This window comes from Ranitomeya imitator, chromosome 9 (genome assembly GCF_032444005.1).
Source record: "Ranitomeya imitator isolate aRanImi1 chromosome 9, aRanImi1.pri, whole genome shotgun sequence".
NCBI lineage: Eukaryota > Metazoa > Chordata > Amphibia > Anura > Dendrobatidae > Ranitomeya > Ranitomeya imitator.
Genome location: NC_091290.1, coordinates 46,734,587 through 46,754,695, shown reverse-complemented (window position 1 = coordinate 46,754,695; position 20,109 = coordinate 46,734,587). Strand labels below are relative to the sequence as shown.

Genomic DNA, 20,109 nt, shown 5'->3' with positions numbered 1-20,109 from the left:
CACTATAGAATTATACTATATTTATGACATGAACTTGATAAAATTAGTATGTTTCTTTGTTATTCTGTATAACGTTTACATGCGCCTCTTCTTTATTTTCTGGAGAGTTATACATAGCCCTTTCTTAAATCCTTGCCTTTGAACTCTTTTTTCCTTATTTAGCCTGCATTGACTCTGTGCTAATAAGTACACATTACGTATGTCTCGAAAATATGAGCCATAAACACAGAACCATTACTATCATCTGCTATCCGGGATTGACATTCAGCCGGTAGACAGGCTGGTATAAGACGAGGCTAGAGGCAATGCGCATGTCAGCACTGGTGACACGCATTTGCGTTCCACTACTGTGGGAGCGCTGAAAGGCATGTGATGGTGGGGCGGGACATAGCCCCAACGTGAACAATAAGCGCATCTAAGCAGCGCTGGCACTGCGCCCCGGTGACGCGCATCTGCGTTCCACTTTTTAGGAGCGCTTGAAAGCCGCGTAATGGTGGGGCGGGCTTTAGCCCCATGTGTACAATGAGAGCATCGAAGTAGCGCGAGTACTGCGCATGTCGATACTGGTGACACGCAGTCTGCGTTCCATCTGTCTGGGAGCTCCGGGAATGTCATGTGATGGTGGGGAGGGACTTAGCCCCACGGTGCATAACAAGCGCACGCTAAGCATCTAAGAGCGGCGCCGACACCCTGGAATGTCTCCACTTAATATTAGGAAAGGCAGTTGTTTCTAAACATTACGGTACTGTGAACCATTAAGTATAGCGCTGTTACCTCCGCACGCTGATATCCACTTCCGAAGCCATTGCTGCTATACCCTAATTTATCCCCTGATGAGCCCCTATACTGGGAAGGGGCGAAACGCGTAGGGATGGCGAGATGGGACGAACTATGTCACATACTCAGATAAGTTTTCTTTTTCATTTTTTATTTGTCATGGCAGACTGAGCATAGCACTTATCTATGAGAAAGCAATGAGGGATTGGCCTCAGCTGTTTTGGGCTCTTATATGCATTGGTTCAATCTAAATGAGAGACATTATATGCGATACCTGATATAGCAGACACTTTTTCATTTGTGTTTTATTATTTTTTTCTTTGTCTTTTTTGAATATTTTGTTTATTTTTTATCTCTGATACCTGATGCTGAACCCGTATGGCATCTAGGGTGTAAACCTATAAATCACCCATACAAACGAGCTCTTGTAAGAGATACATTGGATCAGATATCGGACAATAATGAGGCAACGACCTCAGGTGTACTAATTGTACTGACTAACTGTGTGGGAAACATACCACACATGACACTCTGAGGTAACAGACGGCTTCACGTGAAATGTAACAACTAATAATTAGTATTGCCATTGTTTTCTGTAATTGTGTATAGCATGCATCTGAACTGCTCTATATATGACTCTGAGGGCATGCACATATAAACACCTATTGAGTGAGCCTGTATATCTGCTATGCTGGATTTGTTGTTTTTTAAAAAAACATACATTTAAGTACATTTAATTGTCTATGAGATTTTTAGATATTATTAATAAAGTATTTTTTTAGGATATTGCGTTTCTTTTTGGTTGTTCAACTAAGTATATCCTTACATTATTCTAGTTGGTTGTTTATGACCCGAGAACTAGCAAGCGGAAGAAGAAACAGACTAACAACGTTGCACAGGCACCTCCCATCAGGTGGAAGTGCCTTAAACAATAAGTGACTCCCAGCCTTTGGCTGGGGACACTAGGATGACTCGCGCCCTAAGCACAGTGCCTGGGGATCTACGAGCTGTGCGCATACCCACAGGGGTGAGTGCGTCAGGTCCCTGTCGGGGAAGGAGGGTATCGTGCAGATATGCTTACGCTACACATAGTCATGTGACCATGATGCCACCAAAGGTGTCTTATCTGCAGGAATCTGGAGCTGAAGAGGAGACATGCTGGTATGTTCTGCATGTGCAGTGTGTGCATATATACACATGTGTATGTGCAGTGCGTGTTTGCATATATACATGTGTAGGTGCAGTGTGTGTATATACATGTGTATGTACATTTCTGCCTGAGGAGCACGACACTTGTAAGATTCCCAATTTATTGAGTGGTGTTTGCCATTTAAACGGAATATGTCAGCAAGTTTTTGCTATGTAATCTGAAGACAGCATGAGGCAGGAGTGAAAATTTAGAATTCAGCGATGCCTCTCTTATCAAGCTCCATGGTTTTATTTACTTGCAATGATTGTTTTAGCACCAGGAGCTTACCATTGCTAGACAACAGCTACCTCCTGGTCCCTGGTCCCACACTGTCCCCTCCTCTGATAAGCACCTTACATCTATACACTATGTATATACAGAGCCTGGTGTGGGCGGGGTTAGCTCTCTCAGCTCTGCTTCATGAATGCTAAATCTAAAAACTTATTGTGTCAGAATGGCTGCACCCAGTAATCTAAGTGATACATTGCTGGATTCAGCTTCTCTTTGCCTGAATTATGCTGCTCTCAGATGAGGTAGCAAAAGCCTACTGACAGATTCCCTTTTAATGAATTAGGTGCATGTTACTTCAGGGGCCGCATTCATTAAGACTGACCTGCATAATCTTAAAGGGAACCTGTCACCAGAAAAAAGCTCAATCTGAAGATTTGGGGTTAATCTGAAGGTTAATAGTGTTATTATGCTGCCCGACACCTGCACGTAGCCTAAGACTGCAGGGAGAAAATTAACTTTATTTCCCCCAGCACCGTTCTCGTTTTAGTCACAGGTGCGGAGCTGGCGTTGGTTCAGTCACACTTTAAGTATACAGGGCAGCGGTTGTAACCGCTCCCCCCCCCCCCCGGCCCCAATTCAGAGCCAGTGTCAGTCATGGCCGAGGGCGCGGTTACAGCTGCTGCTCTGTATACGCAGATCTTGACTGAACCTGCTTGCGTCACTTCTGTGATAGAAACTGCGCCCCCAGCCCTGACTGAAAGTTGGCCTCAATGCAGAGCCATTATCAGTCAAGTCCGGGAGCTCGGTTTCAGACCCGGGGGTGGTGCTGGTGCTGGTTCAGGCACCGCAGAGCAGCGGCTGTAAACGCGCCCCTGACATTAGGGCTGGCTGTCAGTCAGTGCTGAGGACGCTGTTACAGCCGCCGCTATGTATACTCAGAGTTGTGACTGAACTAGCGCCGCCCCAGTGACTGAAGCGGGAATGCTACTGGGGAGAATAAACATCATGTTCTCCCCACAGTGTTTGGCTACAAGCAGACGCCCGTCAGAGTAATAATTCTATTAACCTTATATCTGCAGGCTAATAGCATTTTTCTGTTGACAGGTTCCCTTTAATGAATCAGGGCCATTGTTCTCGTTAGCGTATCTCCCAGTGTAAATAGATGTGCTGCCGATAACATGGTATGTATGGGGACACAATCATCTGTTAGTGATTGTTCTAACCCCATCATCCTTCATCAGTCTGTGTAAAAAGTAGATTGTTGTACATGGAAAAAGGAAATAGGATACAATTTATGATGGAATTCAGGGTTTGGAGAGTTATGGTGATGTTCCAGAATGTGATGGCATGATTTTATTTCATTAGATTTGAATAAATTATATTTTTTTTTTGTTCAAGAATAGATGTGGATTGTTCATGGGGAAAAAAATAAGACATCCCCTGAAAATAATCTCTAACCCATCTTTTGGAGAGAAAAAAATAATATAAGGCCTTGTCTTATTTTCTGAGAAACCCGGTAACAAAGGACGGGTTTCAGAAATACGTTCCTTATTCATATATTTTTTTTTTCATTTTCTATGATCTACATAGTTTGATTAGTAATGTTGGGACAAACGTTACCTATCCAGACGCCCTTCTAGGACATCTAGACATTATGAAGAGGGAATCCCCATTTGAGACCCCCCACTTCAGCAAGGTGGCCGACAAACTTTGGACCGACCTTTTGCTCCCTACATGTACCATTTGGTGTGTTGGCTTTCTATATAGTCTGATTCCATTGCTGGTGTATATGACCTTGCTTCATATAATATGTTAGCAGTTTTTTTTCTTGCATAGATAAATATTCAAACCATCTTTTTTTTTTTTTTTTTTCTTTGGTATATATATACTGTATATACTTCAACATTGTATGGTACTTTAAGAAAAAATCCCATTTCTGTGTGTGAGCCATGACTTCCCCTGTCTATTTGTACCTATTACAGATGTATCCATCATGCGGAGGAACTCTGCACGGTAACATTTGCAGTAAATTAATCCGACAAGGTGGTGCACAGCAAGCCCTGTTACTCCACAAGGCAGCACAGTGGTCTCTGCTGGGAAGCTGATCACTGTGTTATACCAGTCTTTTATTTTATCCGAACTTCATGTACCCTCCCTTAGGCCCTGTGATAAACTACCAGCATCATTCACATCCGTGATCTCTCAATCTACCAAATAATACCACCTGCCATAAAACCTAATGTGCACGTTAATTATCCTTTATTTGTGTGCCCTTGTGAGTAATTAAAATCAATTTCTAACAAACTATGAGTTTCCCGAGGCCTGTTCTTTCCCACAGTGTCCTAGCTTGTGGTTTTCAACTTATGAACTAAAGACATCGCCAATTATTTTGTGTTTTGAGATCAGTGTTGGCGAGAACTTTTACATTTACTGTTCCTCATAGTGTCTTGCATTGCTAATACCATGGTCGAATTAAAGTGCAACTGTCTCCAATTCGATAAATTAGAACTGATGTTGCAGAAAACAAATCGAACAGAAGAATGATCATGGCAATATCTTTTGTTTTTGCTTTTTAAAAATGATCAAATGTCTAGCCATGATTGTGTTTTCCTCGTCAGTGTCATAGTAAATGTGAACCAACTCAGTGGCCTACTACATTAAATTAAAGGGTTTGTCCAGTGCCCTCCACAACATACATGAGTGAGCTTCAAAGGCGTTGTCTGCTACGTGTACAACTCCTTTTTAAATGAAGTAGTTCCCAATGTAGAATAAAAAAAATTCTGACCTCCTGGAATGGCGCCTTTCCAGCCATGTCACGTTGGGTATCCCAAAGCTCATCTTTGTGTCGTTTTTATGCCACTTCAGACCATCAACCAATCCAGCTGCTGCCATTAGCCCACTAACAGCCAGTCATTGGTTCCAGGGCTCACGTGGCAACACAGTTTTACATTGCTAGAACAGTCCTGGTGAATATCTGTTATTTTTTATTTTACAATTAATACTACATCATTTAAAAAGGGATTGTCCAGGTAGTTGACAACCCCTTTAAGAAGTTGATTGCATAACTTGCTACTATAGTTTAATTATGTCAGGTGACCAGATTGTCAGGAAGCAGATTCTGTCTAGGGTACAACATTTTCAACTTCTAGTCCTATGCACGGAGGTTCTGTCATAGCTAGTGCACTGAGAATTATAACGAAGAGAATATGTCAGTGGGTTTTTCTATTTAATCTGAAAACAGCATAATATAGGGCAAGACATCCTGATTCCAGGGATGTGCCACTTACTAGCCTGTGTGTTTTAGTTTCAATATAGTCAGTGTTTTATTAGCAGGAGATTATCACTACCTGACTAGGTCTCACATGCATGGCAGTCCAGCTAATTTATGTTACGCTGCCCCCACCACTGATTGGCAGATTTGCTGACCAAGTACACAGGAAGCTGGCTATCAGGTGTGTGGGCGGGGTTATACATTGCTCAGAATTCTGACCACTGCTATATCTACAGCATAGAAAACAGGGATTCTATAAAAAAAATGCACCAATCAGACCAGTAAGAGATATATCCCTCTATTCAGGATTTCTTGCCCGATAATATGCAACTGCCAGATTAGATAGCAAAAACTTGCTGGTAGATTCCATTTAACAAACAGCTCTGGTCATGTGTCAATGCAGTAAATGTTATTCGGAGAAGTGGAGCAGGAACGGCGTTAGGGCAGGCAGACCAGGCAATTTAACAAGGGGCCCCCAGCCACACAGTCGTTATGGGGTCTGTGAGTAGAGGGGCCCGGTACCCCACCCCGCATCGCGCATTCAACTTATCGGCTGCATAGATGCCGATAAGTTGAAATCAGTGATGGAGGAGAGAGCTTCAGATGACGCTCCCTCTCCAATCTCTCCTCCTCTGACTCAGCAGCGTTGCGTGTGCCCAGTAGTGGAGCTCAGACGCTGCACAGAAGCCAGAGCAGCAATGAAACGAGGAGGGTAAGGGATGTGTGTGTGTGGGCTGCATTATACTGTGTGTGGGGGGACTGCACTGGGGTTGAATTATACTGTGTGGGGGAACTGCACAATATACTGTGTATGTTTGGGGGCTGCATTATAGTGTGGGGGAACAGCACTATACTGTGTGTGGAGAGCTGCATTATACTGTGTGTGGGGAGCTGCATTATACTATGTGTGGTGACTGCACTATACTGTGTATTTGGGGGGCCTAACTATACTGTGTATTTGGGGGGCTGCACTATACTGTGTATGTGTGGGGGTGGCTGCACTATACTGTGTGGGGGGTCGTCACTATACTGTGTGTGTTTGTGGGGGGGTTGAATTATGCTGTGTGTGAGGAGGCTGCATCATACTCTGGGGGCTGCATTATGCCCTATGGGGGGCTGCATTATGCTCTGAGGGGGCTCCATTATACTGTGTATATGGGGCTCCATTATACTCTATAAGGGGGGCTGCAGTATACTCTATGGGGGGGCTGCAGTATACTTTATCAAGGACTATGGTCAGTGCATTATACTATATGGGACCTGCATTATACTGTATCGAGGACTATATGTTCTTTACTTCCTCAGCTGGAGTAAAGCGTCGAACAACTTCAGTATTGTCGCGCACACTTGTTTAACAGCCTGAACTAAGCGCATGTAAACACAACAGAAATGTTTCTGTGTGATGGTGCAATATGTTAGCATTTTGGGGCCCCACTTTAAACTTTTGCCCAGGGCCCCACTTTGTCTAAAACCGGCCCTGAAGTGGAGATACCTCTGCTAAACCTCGTGCACGGGAGGCATCTTATCAATTGGGGCACCTGGAATAATTAAACTGAATTAGCAAATTATAGATTTTTTTTTTCAATTAATTTTTTTAAAGCCCTTATTTCATTATTGGTACAGTTAGATGTACTAAAACAACGCCGAAAAAAGGTTGATGGATAATATCCAAAGATGTCATTATTTTGAGAGTTTATTTATAAGGGCCGATTAGGATTTCAAGTTCCTGAATGTTTAATATGGCTCCTTTCTTTCTCCCCACCTTTAGTTGCGTATCGCACATATCCAAGCTATTGGTAATACCAACAGCTAATGTTCAACCTTTTAATGATTGTGAGAATGTAACCGTATAATATTAAACAAGCATATATATATAACAGCATTATATATAACAATATAACAGCATTTATAATATAAAGCAGCAATATAACAGCATTTATATATAACAATATATAAACAAGCAACACTGGCATTCAAATCTGCTCTCACCTCTGCTAATCAGGCCTACTTCACAACCCTCGTATCTTCCTTATCCCACAACAATAGTTGTTCAACACTTTTAACTCCCTCCTCCGCCCACCACTGCCCCCTCCGAGTTCCCTAATCGTTGCCGAGGACTTTGCCACACACTTCAAAAATAAGATAGACCAAACAAGGCAAGTCTTTGTTGTCCAACCACCACAACCCCTTTGTATGAGAGACCAATGCCCAAACCCCATAACTTCACTCTCCAAAATCTCTGAAGGGGAGCTTGCTCATCTTCTCTCCAAATCACACCTCACCACTTGTGCACTTGACCCCATCCCATCTCACCTCCTCCCCAACCTCACCACCACACTAATCCCATCCCTAATCCATCTCTTCAACCTTGCACTAACTTCTGGTACCTTCCCCTCTGCCTTCAAACATGCCACAATCACACCTATCCTCAAAAAGCCATCCCTTGACCCAAGCGGTATGTCCAGCTATCGCCCCATATCTTTGCTCCCATTTGCTTCCAAACTCCTTGAGCAGCACGTCCATGCTGAATTTTCCTCTCACTTTGCATCTAACTCTCTCTTCGACAACCTACAATCTGGCTTCCGTCCCCACCATTTCACTGAGACTGCCCTGACCAAAATAACTAACGACTTACAACCAAAGCTAACAGACGATTCTCTATACTCCTCCTCTTAGACCTGTCCTCTGCCTTCGACACAGTTGACCACTGCCTCCTACTACAGATCCTCTCTTCCTTTGGGGTCAAAGACCTTGCCCTATCTTGGATCTCCTCATACCTTGCCAACCGCACATTTAGCGTTTCCTACTCCCATACTACCTCTTCATCTCACCCCCTTTCTGTTGGAGTCCCCCAGGCTCTGTCCTAGGACCCTTACTCTTCTCAATCTATACACTCGGCCTGGGACAACTCATAAGGTCCTATGGCTTCCAGTACCATCTATATGCCGATGACACTCAGATCTACCTCTCTGGCCCAGATGTCACCTCTCTGCTCTCCAGAATCCCAGAGTGTCTATCTGCCATATCCTCCTTCTTCTCCTCTCGCTTCCTCAAGCTCAATGTGGACAAATCTGAACTCATTATCTTTCCTCCATTATGCATATCTTCCCTACCTGATCTATCTATCAAAATAAATGAAATCACACTTTCCCCTGTCCCCAAAATCCGCTGCCTCGGAGTAACCCTTGACTCTGCCCTGTCCTTCAAACCGTACACCCAAGCTCCAGAATCCTTCCTTTCCTCAACCCACACTCTACCAAAATGCTCGTGCATGCCCTAATCATCTCCCCCCTACGACTTCCCAGCGTATCCAGTTTAACCCCTTAGCGACCGCCGATACGCCTTTTAACGGCGGCTGCTAAGGGTACTTAAACCACAGCGCCGTTAATTAACGGCGCTGTGGAAAAAGTGAATAGTGCCCCCCAGAGTCGGATTTTCTCCGGGGTCTCGGCTGCCGGGGGTAGCCGAGACCCCAGAGAACATGATTCAGGGGGTTTTGTACCGACCCCGCATTTGCGATCGCCAGTAATTAACCGTTTTTTGCGATCGCAAAAAAAAAAAACGTGATCTCTTTTTAATTTCTCTGTCCTCCGATGTGATCGCACATCGGAGGACAGAGAAAGGGGGTCCCAGATAGCCCCCCGATACTCACCTATCTCACCCGGTGCTCCTCGTGGCTCCCGGTGGGCACCGCCATCTTCAAAATGGCGGGCACATGCGCAGTGCGCCCGCCGGCCGGCCCCGGGTTTTACCGACCCCTGTTTTGCAATCGCCGGTAATTAACTGTTTACCGGCGACCGCAAAAAAAAAAAAAGTCAAAGTGTAATTCTCTGTCCTCTGATGTGATCACACATCAGAGGACAGAGAAATAGGGGGATTAGGGGACCCTGCCATACTCACCTGTGTCCCTGGGTCCTCCTGCTGCTCCTCCTGGCCGCCGGCAAAAGAAAATGGCGGGCGCATGCGCAGTGCGCCCGCCATCTGTCTCCATCTGCCGGCCGGCAGGAGAACAGCAGTTGGAGCTAAAATTAGGGTTAGGGCTAGGGTTAGGGCTAGGGTTAGGGCTAGGGCTAGGGTTAGGGTTGGGGCTAAATTCAGGGTTAGGGTTCTTTCACACTTACGTCGGTACGGGGCCGTCGCAATGCGTCGGCCCGACATACCGACACACGTTGTGAAAATTGTGCACAACGTGGGCAGCGGATGTAGTTTTTCAATGCATCCGCTGCCCAATCTATGTCCTAGGGAGGAGGGGGCGGAGTTACGGCCACGCATGTGCGGTCAGAAATGGCGGACGCGACATACAAAAAAAGTTACATTGAACGTTTTTTGTGCCGACGGTCCGCCAAAACACAACTGATCCAGTGCACGACGGACGCGACGTGTGGCCATCCGTCACGATCCGTCGGCAATACAAGTCTATGGGCAAAAAACGCATCCTGCGGGCACATTTGGAGGATCCGTTTTTTGTCCAAAACGACTGATTGCGACGGATGCCAAACGACGCAAGTGTGAAAGTAGCTTTAGGGTTAGGGTTGGGGCTAAAGTTAGGGCTAGGGTTGGGGCTAAAGTTAGGGTTAGATTTGGGGTTAGGGTTTGGATTAGAGTTGGTATTAGGGTTAGGGTTGGCATTAGGGTTACGCTTGGGATTAGGGTTAGGTTTGGGATTAGGGTTAAGGTTAGGGTTGTGATTAGGGGTGTATTGGGATTAGGGTTAGGTTTGAGGTTATGGTTGAGATTAGGATTAAGGTTGTGTTGGATTTAGGGTTTTGATTAGGGTTATGGTTAGGGTTGACATTAGGGTTGTTTTGGGGTAAGGGTTGTGATTATCGTTAGGGTTAGTGATTAGGATTATGGATTGGGTTGGGATTAGGGTTAGGGGTGTGTTGGGGTTAGGGTTGGAGCTAGCATTAGGGGGTTTCCACTGTTTAGGTACATCAGGGGGTCTCCAAACACGACAGCCAATTTTGCGCTCAAAAAGTCAAATGGTGCTCCCTCCCTTCTGAGCTCTGCCGTGCGCCCAAACAGTGGGTTACCCCCACATATGGGGTACCAGCCTACTCAGGACAAATTGGACAACAACTGTTGGTGTCCGATTTCTCTTGTTACCCTTGCGAAAATAAAAACTTGGGGGCTAAATAATCTTTTTTGTGGAAAAAAACATATTTTTTATTTTCACGACTCTGCATTCTAAACTTTTGTGAAGCACTTGGGCATTCAAAGTTCTCACCACACATCTAGATAAGTTCCATGGGGGGTCTAGTTTCCAAAATGGGGTCACTTGTGGAGGGTTTCTACTGTTTAGGTACATCAGGGGCTCTGCAAACGCAACATAACGCCCGCAGACCATTCTATCAAAGTCTGCATTCCAAAACGGCGCTCCTTCCTTCCGAGCTCTGCCGTGCGCCCAAACAGTGGTTTACCCACATATATGGGGTACCAGCCTACTCAGGACAAATTGGACAACAACTTTTGGGGTCCGATTTCTCTTGTTACCCTTGCGAAAATAATAACTTGGGGGCTAAAAAATCTTTTTTGTGGAAAAAAAAAATATTTTTTATTTTCACGACTCTGCATTCTAAACTTTTGTGAAGCACTTGGGCATTCAAAGTTCTCACCACACATCTAGATAAGTTCCATGGGGGGTCTAGTTTCCAAAATGGGGTCACTTGTGGGGGATTTCTACTGTTTAGGCACATCAGGGGCTCTCCAAACGCGACATGGCGTCCAATCTCCATTCCAGACAATTCTACATTGAAAAAGTAAAACGGCACTCCTTCTCTTCCAAGCTCTGCAGTGCACCCAAACAGTGGTTTACCCCCACATATTGGGTATCGACGTACTCAGGAGAAATTGCACTACAATTTTGTGGTCTAATTTCTCCTGTTACCCTTGTGAAAATAAAAATTTGGGGGCAAAAAGATCATTTTTGTAGAAAAAATGTGATTTTTTTATTTTCACGGCTCAACGTTATAAACTTCTGTGAAGCACATGGGGGTTCAAAGTGCTCACCACACATCTAGATAAGTTCCTTAAGGGGTCTAGTTTCCAAAATGGTGTCACTTGTGGGGGGTTTCCACTGTTTAGGCACATCAGGGGCTCTCCAAACGCGACATGGCGTCCGATCTCAATTCCAGACAATTCTACATTGAAAAAGTAAAACGGCTCTCCTTCTCTTCCAAGCTCTGCGGTGCGCCCAAACAGTGGTTTACCCCCACATATTGGGTATCGACGTACTCAGGAGAAATTGCACTACAACTTTTGTGGTCTAATTTCTCCTTTCACCCTTGTGAAAATAAGAATTTGTGGGCGAAAAGATCATTTTTGTGTAAACAAATGCGATTTTTTATTTTCACGGCTCTACGTTATAAACTTCTGTGAAGCTCTTGGTGGTTCAAAGTTCTCACCACACATCTAGATAAGTTCCTTAAGGGATCTAGTTTCCAAAATGGTGTCACTTGTGGGGGGGTTTCCACTGTTTAGGTACATCAGGGGCTCTCTAAACGTGACATGGCGTCCGATCTCAATTCCTGCCAATTCTGCATTGAAAAAGTCAAACGGCGCTCCTTCACTTCCAAGTTCTGCGGTGCGCCCAAACAGTGGTTTACCCCCACATATGGGGTATTGGCGTATCCAGGAGAAATTGCATAACAAAATTGATGGTTACATTTCTGTTTTTACACTTGTGAAAATAAAAAAAATGGTTCTGAATTAAAATGTTTGCAAAAAAAAGGTAAATGTTAATTTTTTCCTTCCACATTGTTTCAGTTCCTGTGAAGCACGTAAAGGGTTAATAAACTTCTTGAATGTGGTTTTGAGAACCTTGAGGGGTGTAGTTTTTAGAATGGTGTCACACTTGGTTATAGACCCCTCAAAATGACTTCAAATGTGATGTGGTCCCTAAAAAAAGGTGTTGTAAAAATGAGGAATTGCTGGTCAACTTTTAACCCTTATAACTCCCTAACAAAAAAAAAATTTGGTTCCAAAATTGTGCTGATGTAAAGTAGACATGTGGGAAATGTTATTTATTAACTATTTTTTTGTGACATATCTCTCTGATTTAAGGGCATAAAAATACAAAGTTTGAAAATTGCAAAATTTTAAAAATTTTCGCCATATTTCCGTTTTTTTCATAAATAATCGCAAGTAATATCGAAGAAATGTTACCACTAACATGAAGTACAATATGTCACGAAAAAACAATCTCAGAATCAGCGGGATCTGTTGAAGCGTTCCAGAGTTATAACCTCATAAAGTGACAGTGGTCAGAATTGCAAAAATTGGCTCGGTCATTAAGTACCAAATTGGCTCTGTCACTAAGGGGTTAAATTACTGACACTCCGTATATTTCCACACTAATCTCTCAATATCTTCCCTCACGTAATCTCCGGTCCTCCCAAGACCACCTCCTCTCCTCCACGCTTATTCGCTCCTCACTCAATCGCCTCCAAGACTTCTCCCGAATCACCCATCCTCTGGAATTCAGTGCCCCAACACATCCGGTTGTCCACTACTTTTGGATCCTTCAAAAGAAACCTGAAAACTTACCTCTTCAAGGAAGCTTACAGCCTTTAAAGACCACACGGCCACCTCAACACCATTGGAGCTACTGCAACCCTCACCCTACTGTCTCCTTCCCCATAATCCTGTAGAATGTAAGCCCGCAAGGGCAGGGTCCACTCCCCCTCTGTACCAATCTGTCATTGTTAGTTTTATTTACTGTAAGTGATATTTGTATTTTGATGTAACCCCTTCTCATGTACAGCACCATGGAATCAATGGTGCTATATAAATAAATAATAATAATAATATTCTTGTTTTCTCTTTTAGAACTGACCAGTTGGGCATGTTTGGGAAAAAGGAGTTTGACCTTTTGGCTCCATTTGTTGACAGCTTTAGCCTAATGACCTACGACTATTCAAACCCTCATAGGTGAGTAGTAAAATACAGATAATATTTCATGGTTATCTAGAATGTAGAAAACATATCACATAAGGAACCTGGAGACAGTTGGATAAAAAAAAATTAAGTTAATATTTCTCATCAACTTTTAGGGAATCAATTACAATTGCTCATATAGATTCTCATAGGCTTCAGGGAAATACTAGAAATTCCTTACACATTGCACTTAATTGCAAAAACCATCTGCCAGTTATAGGGTAACTGAGTTTACTTGTCTGACTGTGCATTAGTAAGAGACTGGGAGAAACAAGTTCAGTTACCCCGTTCTTAAAATATATTCCAATATTCTACCATTTAAAGGGATTGTCCTATGAACAACATTTAGTTTCTGACCTACTGGAATCCCAAACAATCTTGAAAATGGGGATTCCATGTGGGGTAGATGTAAAGGAGTTAATTGTCCAGTACTTTTATATTGATGACCTATCCTTGGTGTAGATTATCAATATTAGATTAGTGGAGCTCCTATGAGGAGGTAAGTCCCAGACTGGACCACGGAAACGCAGTGGTTGTTGTCTATATGGACGTTTTAAAGGCGTTTCATATGGTGCCATGTAAAAAGGTTGGTACATAAAATGAGAATAATTAGACTAAAGGAAAATATATGGAAACAAAGGGTGGTTATTAATGGAACACACTCGGATTGGGTCACATTAAATAGTGGGATATCTCATGGGTCAGTATTGGACCCTCTTCTTTGTAAAATGTTTATTAATGACCTTATAGGGGGCATACAGAGTAGGACTTCAATATTTGCAGATAAACCAAAACTCTGCAGGATAATCAACGCAAAGGTGAATAACTTAATATTACAGAAGGTTTTATGTAAGCTGGAGGCTTGGGCTGAGAAATGCCAATTGAAGTTTAATGTAGATAAATGTAAGGTTATGTGCTTGCAAAACAATGAGGAATATGGTGGTTCAGAGTCTGCACTGTCCAAGGTTCAAAGACACGATCGCACACGAAGGTAAAGCATAAATGCAGTTTATTTTGTCAACGCATTTCAAGGTTTTCAGAACTCTTCATCAGGACCAAACCACAATAATGAGATACAACTCCAAAAGTGTGGGAATATGTAGACAATGTATTAAAAAAAAAAGGAGCGCAGCAACGACTCTTTGCAGTCATATGATACCATGTCATTGTCACAGGTACAAAAATTGCTAGCAAAGCTACCACTAGTGCACTTGGCATACACACCTAACATTCCAACTTTTCAAGAATGATTTTGAACCCCCTCTTTTTATACATGACAACATTTAGGAAAAATCCTACATACATATTTATTTTTTTTATCCTTGTACATTTGTCACAAGTGCATACATACATTTAATTTATGTAGTTATATATATTGTTTTATTCTGCTTGCAATCTGCTTTACTCTGCTTGCAGAGAAGAGCTATCAAGGTTATTAAGGAAATGGATGGTCTGCAATACTAAGACAGGTTTATGGTTTATAAACTTGGGGTTATTCACTTTAAAAAAAAACCAAAGGTTTAAGAGCAATCTTATTACAATGTACAAATATTTGAGTCACTGGCACAGTGTATGAAGGGAGATATGTGTCACAGCGTATACTACAGTTGGTGATGTAGAACCAGATTGTTTTTGCCTGCAGCACGCTAAGTGCTGAGAGTGTAAATTTTAAAGTTACAATGGGCTGGTATGTGAGCACCTGTAGAGTGGGAGGAAGGGTGCTCACCGTATCCCCTCTTGCAGAGCCGACACCGGCATGTGTACTAGCAGGACCTGCGGTGATGTCACGATCATGTAATCATCACATGGTCCTGGTTAAATACCTGAACATGAGAGACAGTCTGTGTGGTGTGTTGGGAGAGGGAACACTTCCAGGTGGCTCCAGGAGGAGCGGAGGACATTGCCAGGTGTCTGCAGGTGGAACCTGCAGAGAAAGGATTCTGTTGCACTTTGTTTGTTTTGTTTTCCTTAAAGCCAAAAAGGCTTTGCTTTTGTTTTCCTGAACCCTGCATTGGTCTATGCTGACTTTAATAAACCAGCAGGTGTTTCACTATCAAAGTGTTCCTGTGTCTACCTGAGGAAGTAGCTAAACGTGTCAACCCCTCACATAGAGGACAGTTCAGAGATCTTTCTTATGATTTTTTTTACACCTAGACCTTTGACGGTGACAAGGGATATCCTCTACGTCTAGAGCAGACTTGGCTGGGTATATGGACCGCACATAGAAAAACAATTTGAATTTGGGGTGCCGCTTTCTTTGCAGGACAAAGTGACGTTTTTAGTGATACAATTTTTTTTCAATACACCTTTTGATCATTTTTTTGAAATTTTTGCTGTGTTTGTTTTATTTTTTAAAGGACATTAGTCATATTGGGTTATCGTACAGTTTTATAGCTTGGGTCATTATGAATGTGGCAATAACAAGCATGCACTTTTTTGTTTACATGAGTTTATATATAAAACAACATTTTTAGTGTCCAAATACTTTTTCATGTTTTAGTTTGATTTTTTTTAATGTTATTACAATTTTGTTTCCCCCAATTGGCCACTTACAGTAACTTGTACCATATATTAATTCTGGCAAACATCTTGTAGTATTGTGCCCCATCCTGGTCCCAATCTTGTAGTAACTCTCCATACTGGTCCCCATATTGTAGTAATGTCCCCATCCAGATACCTATATTTTATTAAGGTCCACATCTTGTAGTAATGGACCATCCTGGTCTTCATCTTATAGTAATATCCCCATACTGGTCCTCACCTTATAGTAATGTCCCCCATCCTGGTCCTCATCTTGTAGAAATGTCCCATCCTGGTCTCCTTCTTGTAGTAATGCCCCATTCTGGTCCCCATCTTGTAGTAATGCCCCATCTTGATCTCCATCATGAAGTAATGCCCCATCCTGGTCCTCATCTTGTAGTAATGCCCTATCCTGGTGTTCTTCTTGTAATGATGTGCCCAACCTAGTCTTCATCTTGTAGTAATGCCCCATCCTAGTTCTCATCTTGTAGTAATGCCCCATCCTGGCCCTTTCTTGTAAGAATGTGCCCATCCTCGTCTTCATCTTGTAGTAATGCCCCATCATTGTCTATATCTTGTAGTAATTCCCCATCCTGGTCCTCATCTTGTAGTAATGCCCCGTCCTGGTCACCTTCTTATAGTAATGCCCCATCCTGGTCCTCATCTTGTAGTAATGTCCCATCCTGGTCTTGTAATAATGTGACCATCATTGTCTTCATCTTTTAGTAATGCCCATTACTAGTCCTCATCTTGTAGTAATGCCCCATCCTAGTCTTCTTCTTGTAATAATGCCCCATCCTTGTCTATATCTAGTAGTAATTCTCCAGCCTCGTTTTCATCTTGTAGTAATGCCCAATCCTGGTCCTCATCTTGTAGTAATGCCCAATCCTGGTTCTCATCTTGTAGTAATGCCCAATCCTGGTCCTCATCTTGTAGTAGTGCCCAATCCTGGTCCTCATCTTGTAGTAATGCCCAATCCTGGTTCTCATCTTGTAGTAATGCCCCATCCTGGTTCTCATCTTGTAGTAATGCCCCATCCTGGTACTTATCTTGTAGTAATGCCTTATCCTGGTACTTATCTTGTAATGCCCCGTCCTGGTCACCTTCATATAGTAATGCCCCATCCTGCTACTTATCTTGTAGTAATGCCCCATCCTGGTCCCCATTTTGTAGTAATGCCTCATCCTGGTACTTATCTTGTAGTAATGCCCCGTCCTGGTCACCTTCTTATAGTAATGCCCCATCCTGGTACTTGTAGTAATGCCCCGTCCTGGTCACCTTCTTATAGTAATGCCCCATTCTGGTCCTCATCTTGTAGTAATGCACCATCGTTGTCTTCATCTTGTAGTAATGTGCCAATCCTAGTCCTCACCTTGTACTTCTCCTCCGTTCCCTCTGCATCCTTTATGTACATGTGGCCTGCAGGCACCGTAGACCCCTTGACGATCTCGGCCCAGTCCATGAGCTGCCGACTTTATTTCAATTGAATGTGCATCCTTGGATGCATATTCAGTTGAAATGTATTGCTGCACAGAGACAAGCTCTCTGCACAACAATGCCAGACGCCGGCCAATCAGATGACATGGAATACCGGCTTATGACGTCACTGTCATGTGCCGACAAGTTGATGTTAACTGCTGGCTCTGATTGGCCGGCGTCTGGCATTGGTATTGTTGTGCAGAGAGCTTGTTTCTGTGCAGCAATACATTTCAATTGAATATGCGTCCAAGGATACACATTCAATTGAAATTAATCGCTGACTTTGGTGGCCACTGGATTGTTAAGGGGTCTACAGTGCCTGCATGCATGAAGCAGCCTCAGGGGCCGCGGCCCGCATGCTACATGTTTTAGACCCCTGGTCTAGAGGAAAGAAGGTTTAATCGTAATCGCAGACGCAGATTCTTTCCTGTAAGAGCAGTGAGACTATGGAACTCTCTGCCACATTGTGTTGTAGTGGTTGATTCACTACTAAAATTCAAGAAAGGTCTGGATGCCCGTCCGCGGCAACTGTTTAGTTGACGGACCTGTGAAGTTTTCCTTTGTAACTGATAACTTCTGATCAATAGCTGATCAGCTCGCCGCTGTGTGTCGTACCCCATGATCAGATGTTCATGATCTATGCTAAGGATAAATCATTAACATAAAAGTCCCGGGCAATCTCCTTAAATTATTAACATATTATTATGCCTCTTCAAACTGCTTAGATGCTGCGGTCACAATTGTTTGAAGCATATTAGGGGTTATATGGCCAGATGGAGAGTTATCTGTGATCCCTGCCATTACACCACTAGCCCCGCTGTTCGTGGCGGGCTCCTGATCACTATGCACAAGAGAGACGACCATGGTGCGACTGAACACCAAGCTACACAGTAAAGCTACGTTATCCGGGCTGACGGCATAGGTGTAAAATATTAGGCAAACATAGTGGTGGATAAAGGCTATGAACATGTATTCCTGCAGGGAACATTTATTAATTTACCCCTAACAAAAGGGAATTTTGTGAGCTCTCTGGTCATCTATGGATCTAAAATATGAAAAGCAGAATATTCTACTGTCTGGATACATAAGTGAAAGAATCACACTATCGCTTTAGGCGTTCAATAGGCAATTATTGTATAAATGATGTAGAAAATAACGTGACATTTTGATATTGAACTTCCAAATACAATTCAAGGATTTATCTGTAATATTACTTTGCAGATCTCTTAGTAATAAATAAAATACATATTGTCACAGAGGAGCAGAGAAACTCAAGGGAAATGCAGGTTGGGAACGCAGTTATCATTCAGTTTCCGGATATCCAGGGACTTACGAAAAGAGAAGGTTATTTGCAGCCATGCACGAGAATACATCTTGTCCTAATACCGGTTGATAGCCCACAGAAAATATCACTCGCTTTCCAAAATACTGTCTTGTTATTTTTAAAGGAACTGTGATTTATTATAGTTCAGAATCCCAAAATAAAAATCAGCCTTCTGCAGCTCTATCTTTCTCCTAGCGCCCTCAACAGACTATGAAGGGTTACAGAGACTCGCAGGCGGGTTCATTTAATCATTTAACTGCACTGCAATATTTAATTTATCCAGACTATGATTGAGGAAATTGAGGAACTCTCACAATTTGCAGAAATGGCAGCGCTGTCTGCTGGAGCTGCGAAACAAGTCCAATATTAGAATATCATATTACCATTTACATTCTGCTCTCTGAATGTTAGACACGTGGAAGGAAGGTCTAATTGAGATGGTCTAGTTTCTACGCACATTCATAATCTGCGTTTCTATTTTATACCTGCCATCTAGTATGAGGGGTGGGGGGCAAAAATCATCAGGGGTCAAACTTACATTCATTATTAGTGGGATCTCCTTCTTGCCAGGACTTTGATGCTCAACGGAATGAATATACCTTGCAATTTTGTTATGAGATCAAGGTTCTGCACCAGGCTGTGTCCCATTTTTTAAGAAATTAAATGGGTCCACTACTTAGGTAACCCCTTCTTAAATGCCTGAGTTTTTTGAGTAAAGTAAGTTAAGTAAAGTAAGCTTATCCTCACCTCCCACCTCCCGCATCGGTGCCAGTCTAGCTATGTCCGCTCCGGGGTCTCTTTATGTCACGTGAGTGCAGCAACCAATCAACATTTGCTGATCTGCTGCTGCTCATGATTATTCCGTCAAAGCCATTCACCTCTGTGACTAAATATTGTAGACAGCAGCCGGTCAGCGGTCGCTGATTGTCTGCAGCAGTCTCGTCTCATCATACTGTCACGTGAGTACCAGGAGATCCAGTATCCATATCGTTGAAAAAGTGCTGGTGTAGGAGATGAGAAAAAGCTTTTCTCAATGTACTCGAGAGACTGATTAATTAAAGGGGTTGTTCGGTTCAAATCAATAAGTCTGCAGTAACTCTGAGAACAAGATACCGTATGCACTACCGAAGAGGGTGCCAAGATAGGTTCCCACACCGTGTGTCAATAAAGTAATCAAAACCTGGCACTCAACTTATAGTGAGTTTCTTTTGTATTTTAATGCAGCAAAAGAACAATATAAACGTTTCGGCCTGTGTTGGCCTTCTTCAGTAACGTGTTACCCAATGGGACAAGGAAATATGCTGGTAAGTGGGTGGCAGGTATGTGTCACGCCTCTTGTGTCAGAGTATATTGACAGGTGGACACCGCGTCGCTGGAGGACAC

At 43.1% G+C, this 20,109-nt stretch overlaps 1 protein-coding gene across 2 annotated transcripts in view; it reads left to right on the top strand.

The window, feature by feature from the left end:
* The window catches only part of CHID1 (chitinase domain containing 1), a 507,376-nt gene that overhangs the window by 210,669 nt on the left and 276,598 nt on the right, over positions 1-20,109 (top strand). For both annotated transcript variants that reach the window (XM_069740216.1, XM_069740217.1), the window contains exon 9: positions 13,296-13,397. In XM_069740216.1, coding sequence (XP_069596317.1) covers positions 13,296-13,397 — 102 coding nt within the window. The remainder of the gene's footprint in view (positions 1-13,295; positions 13,398-20,109) is intronic.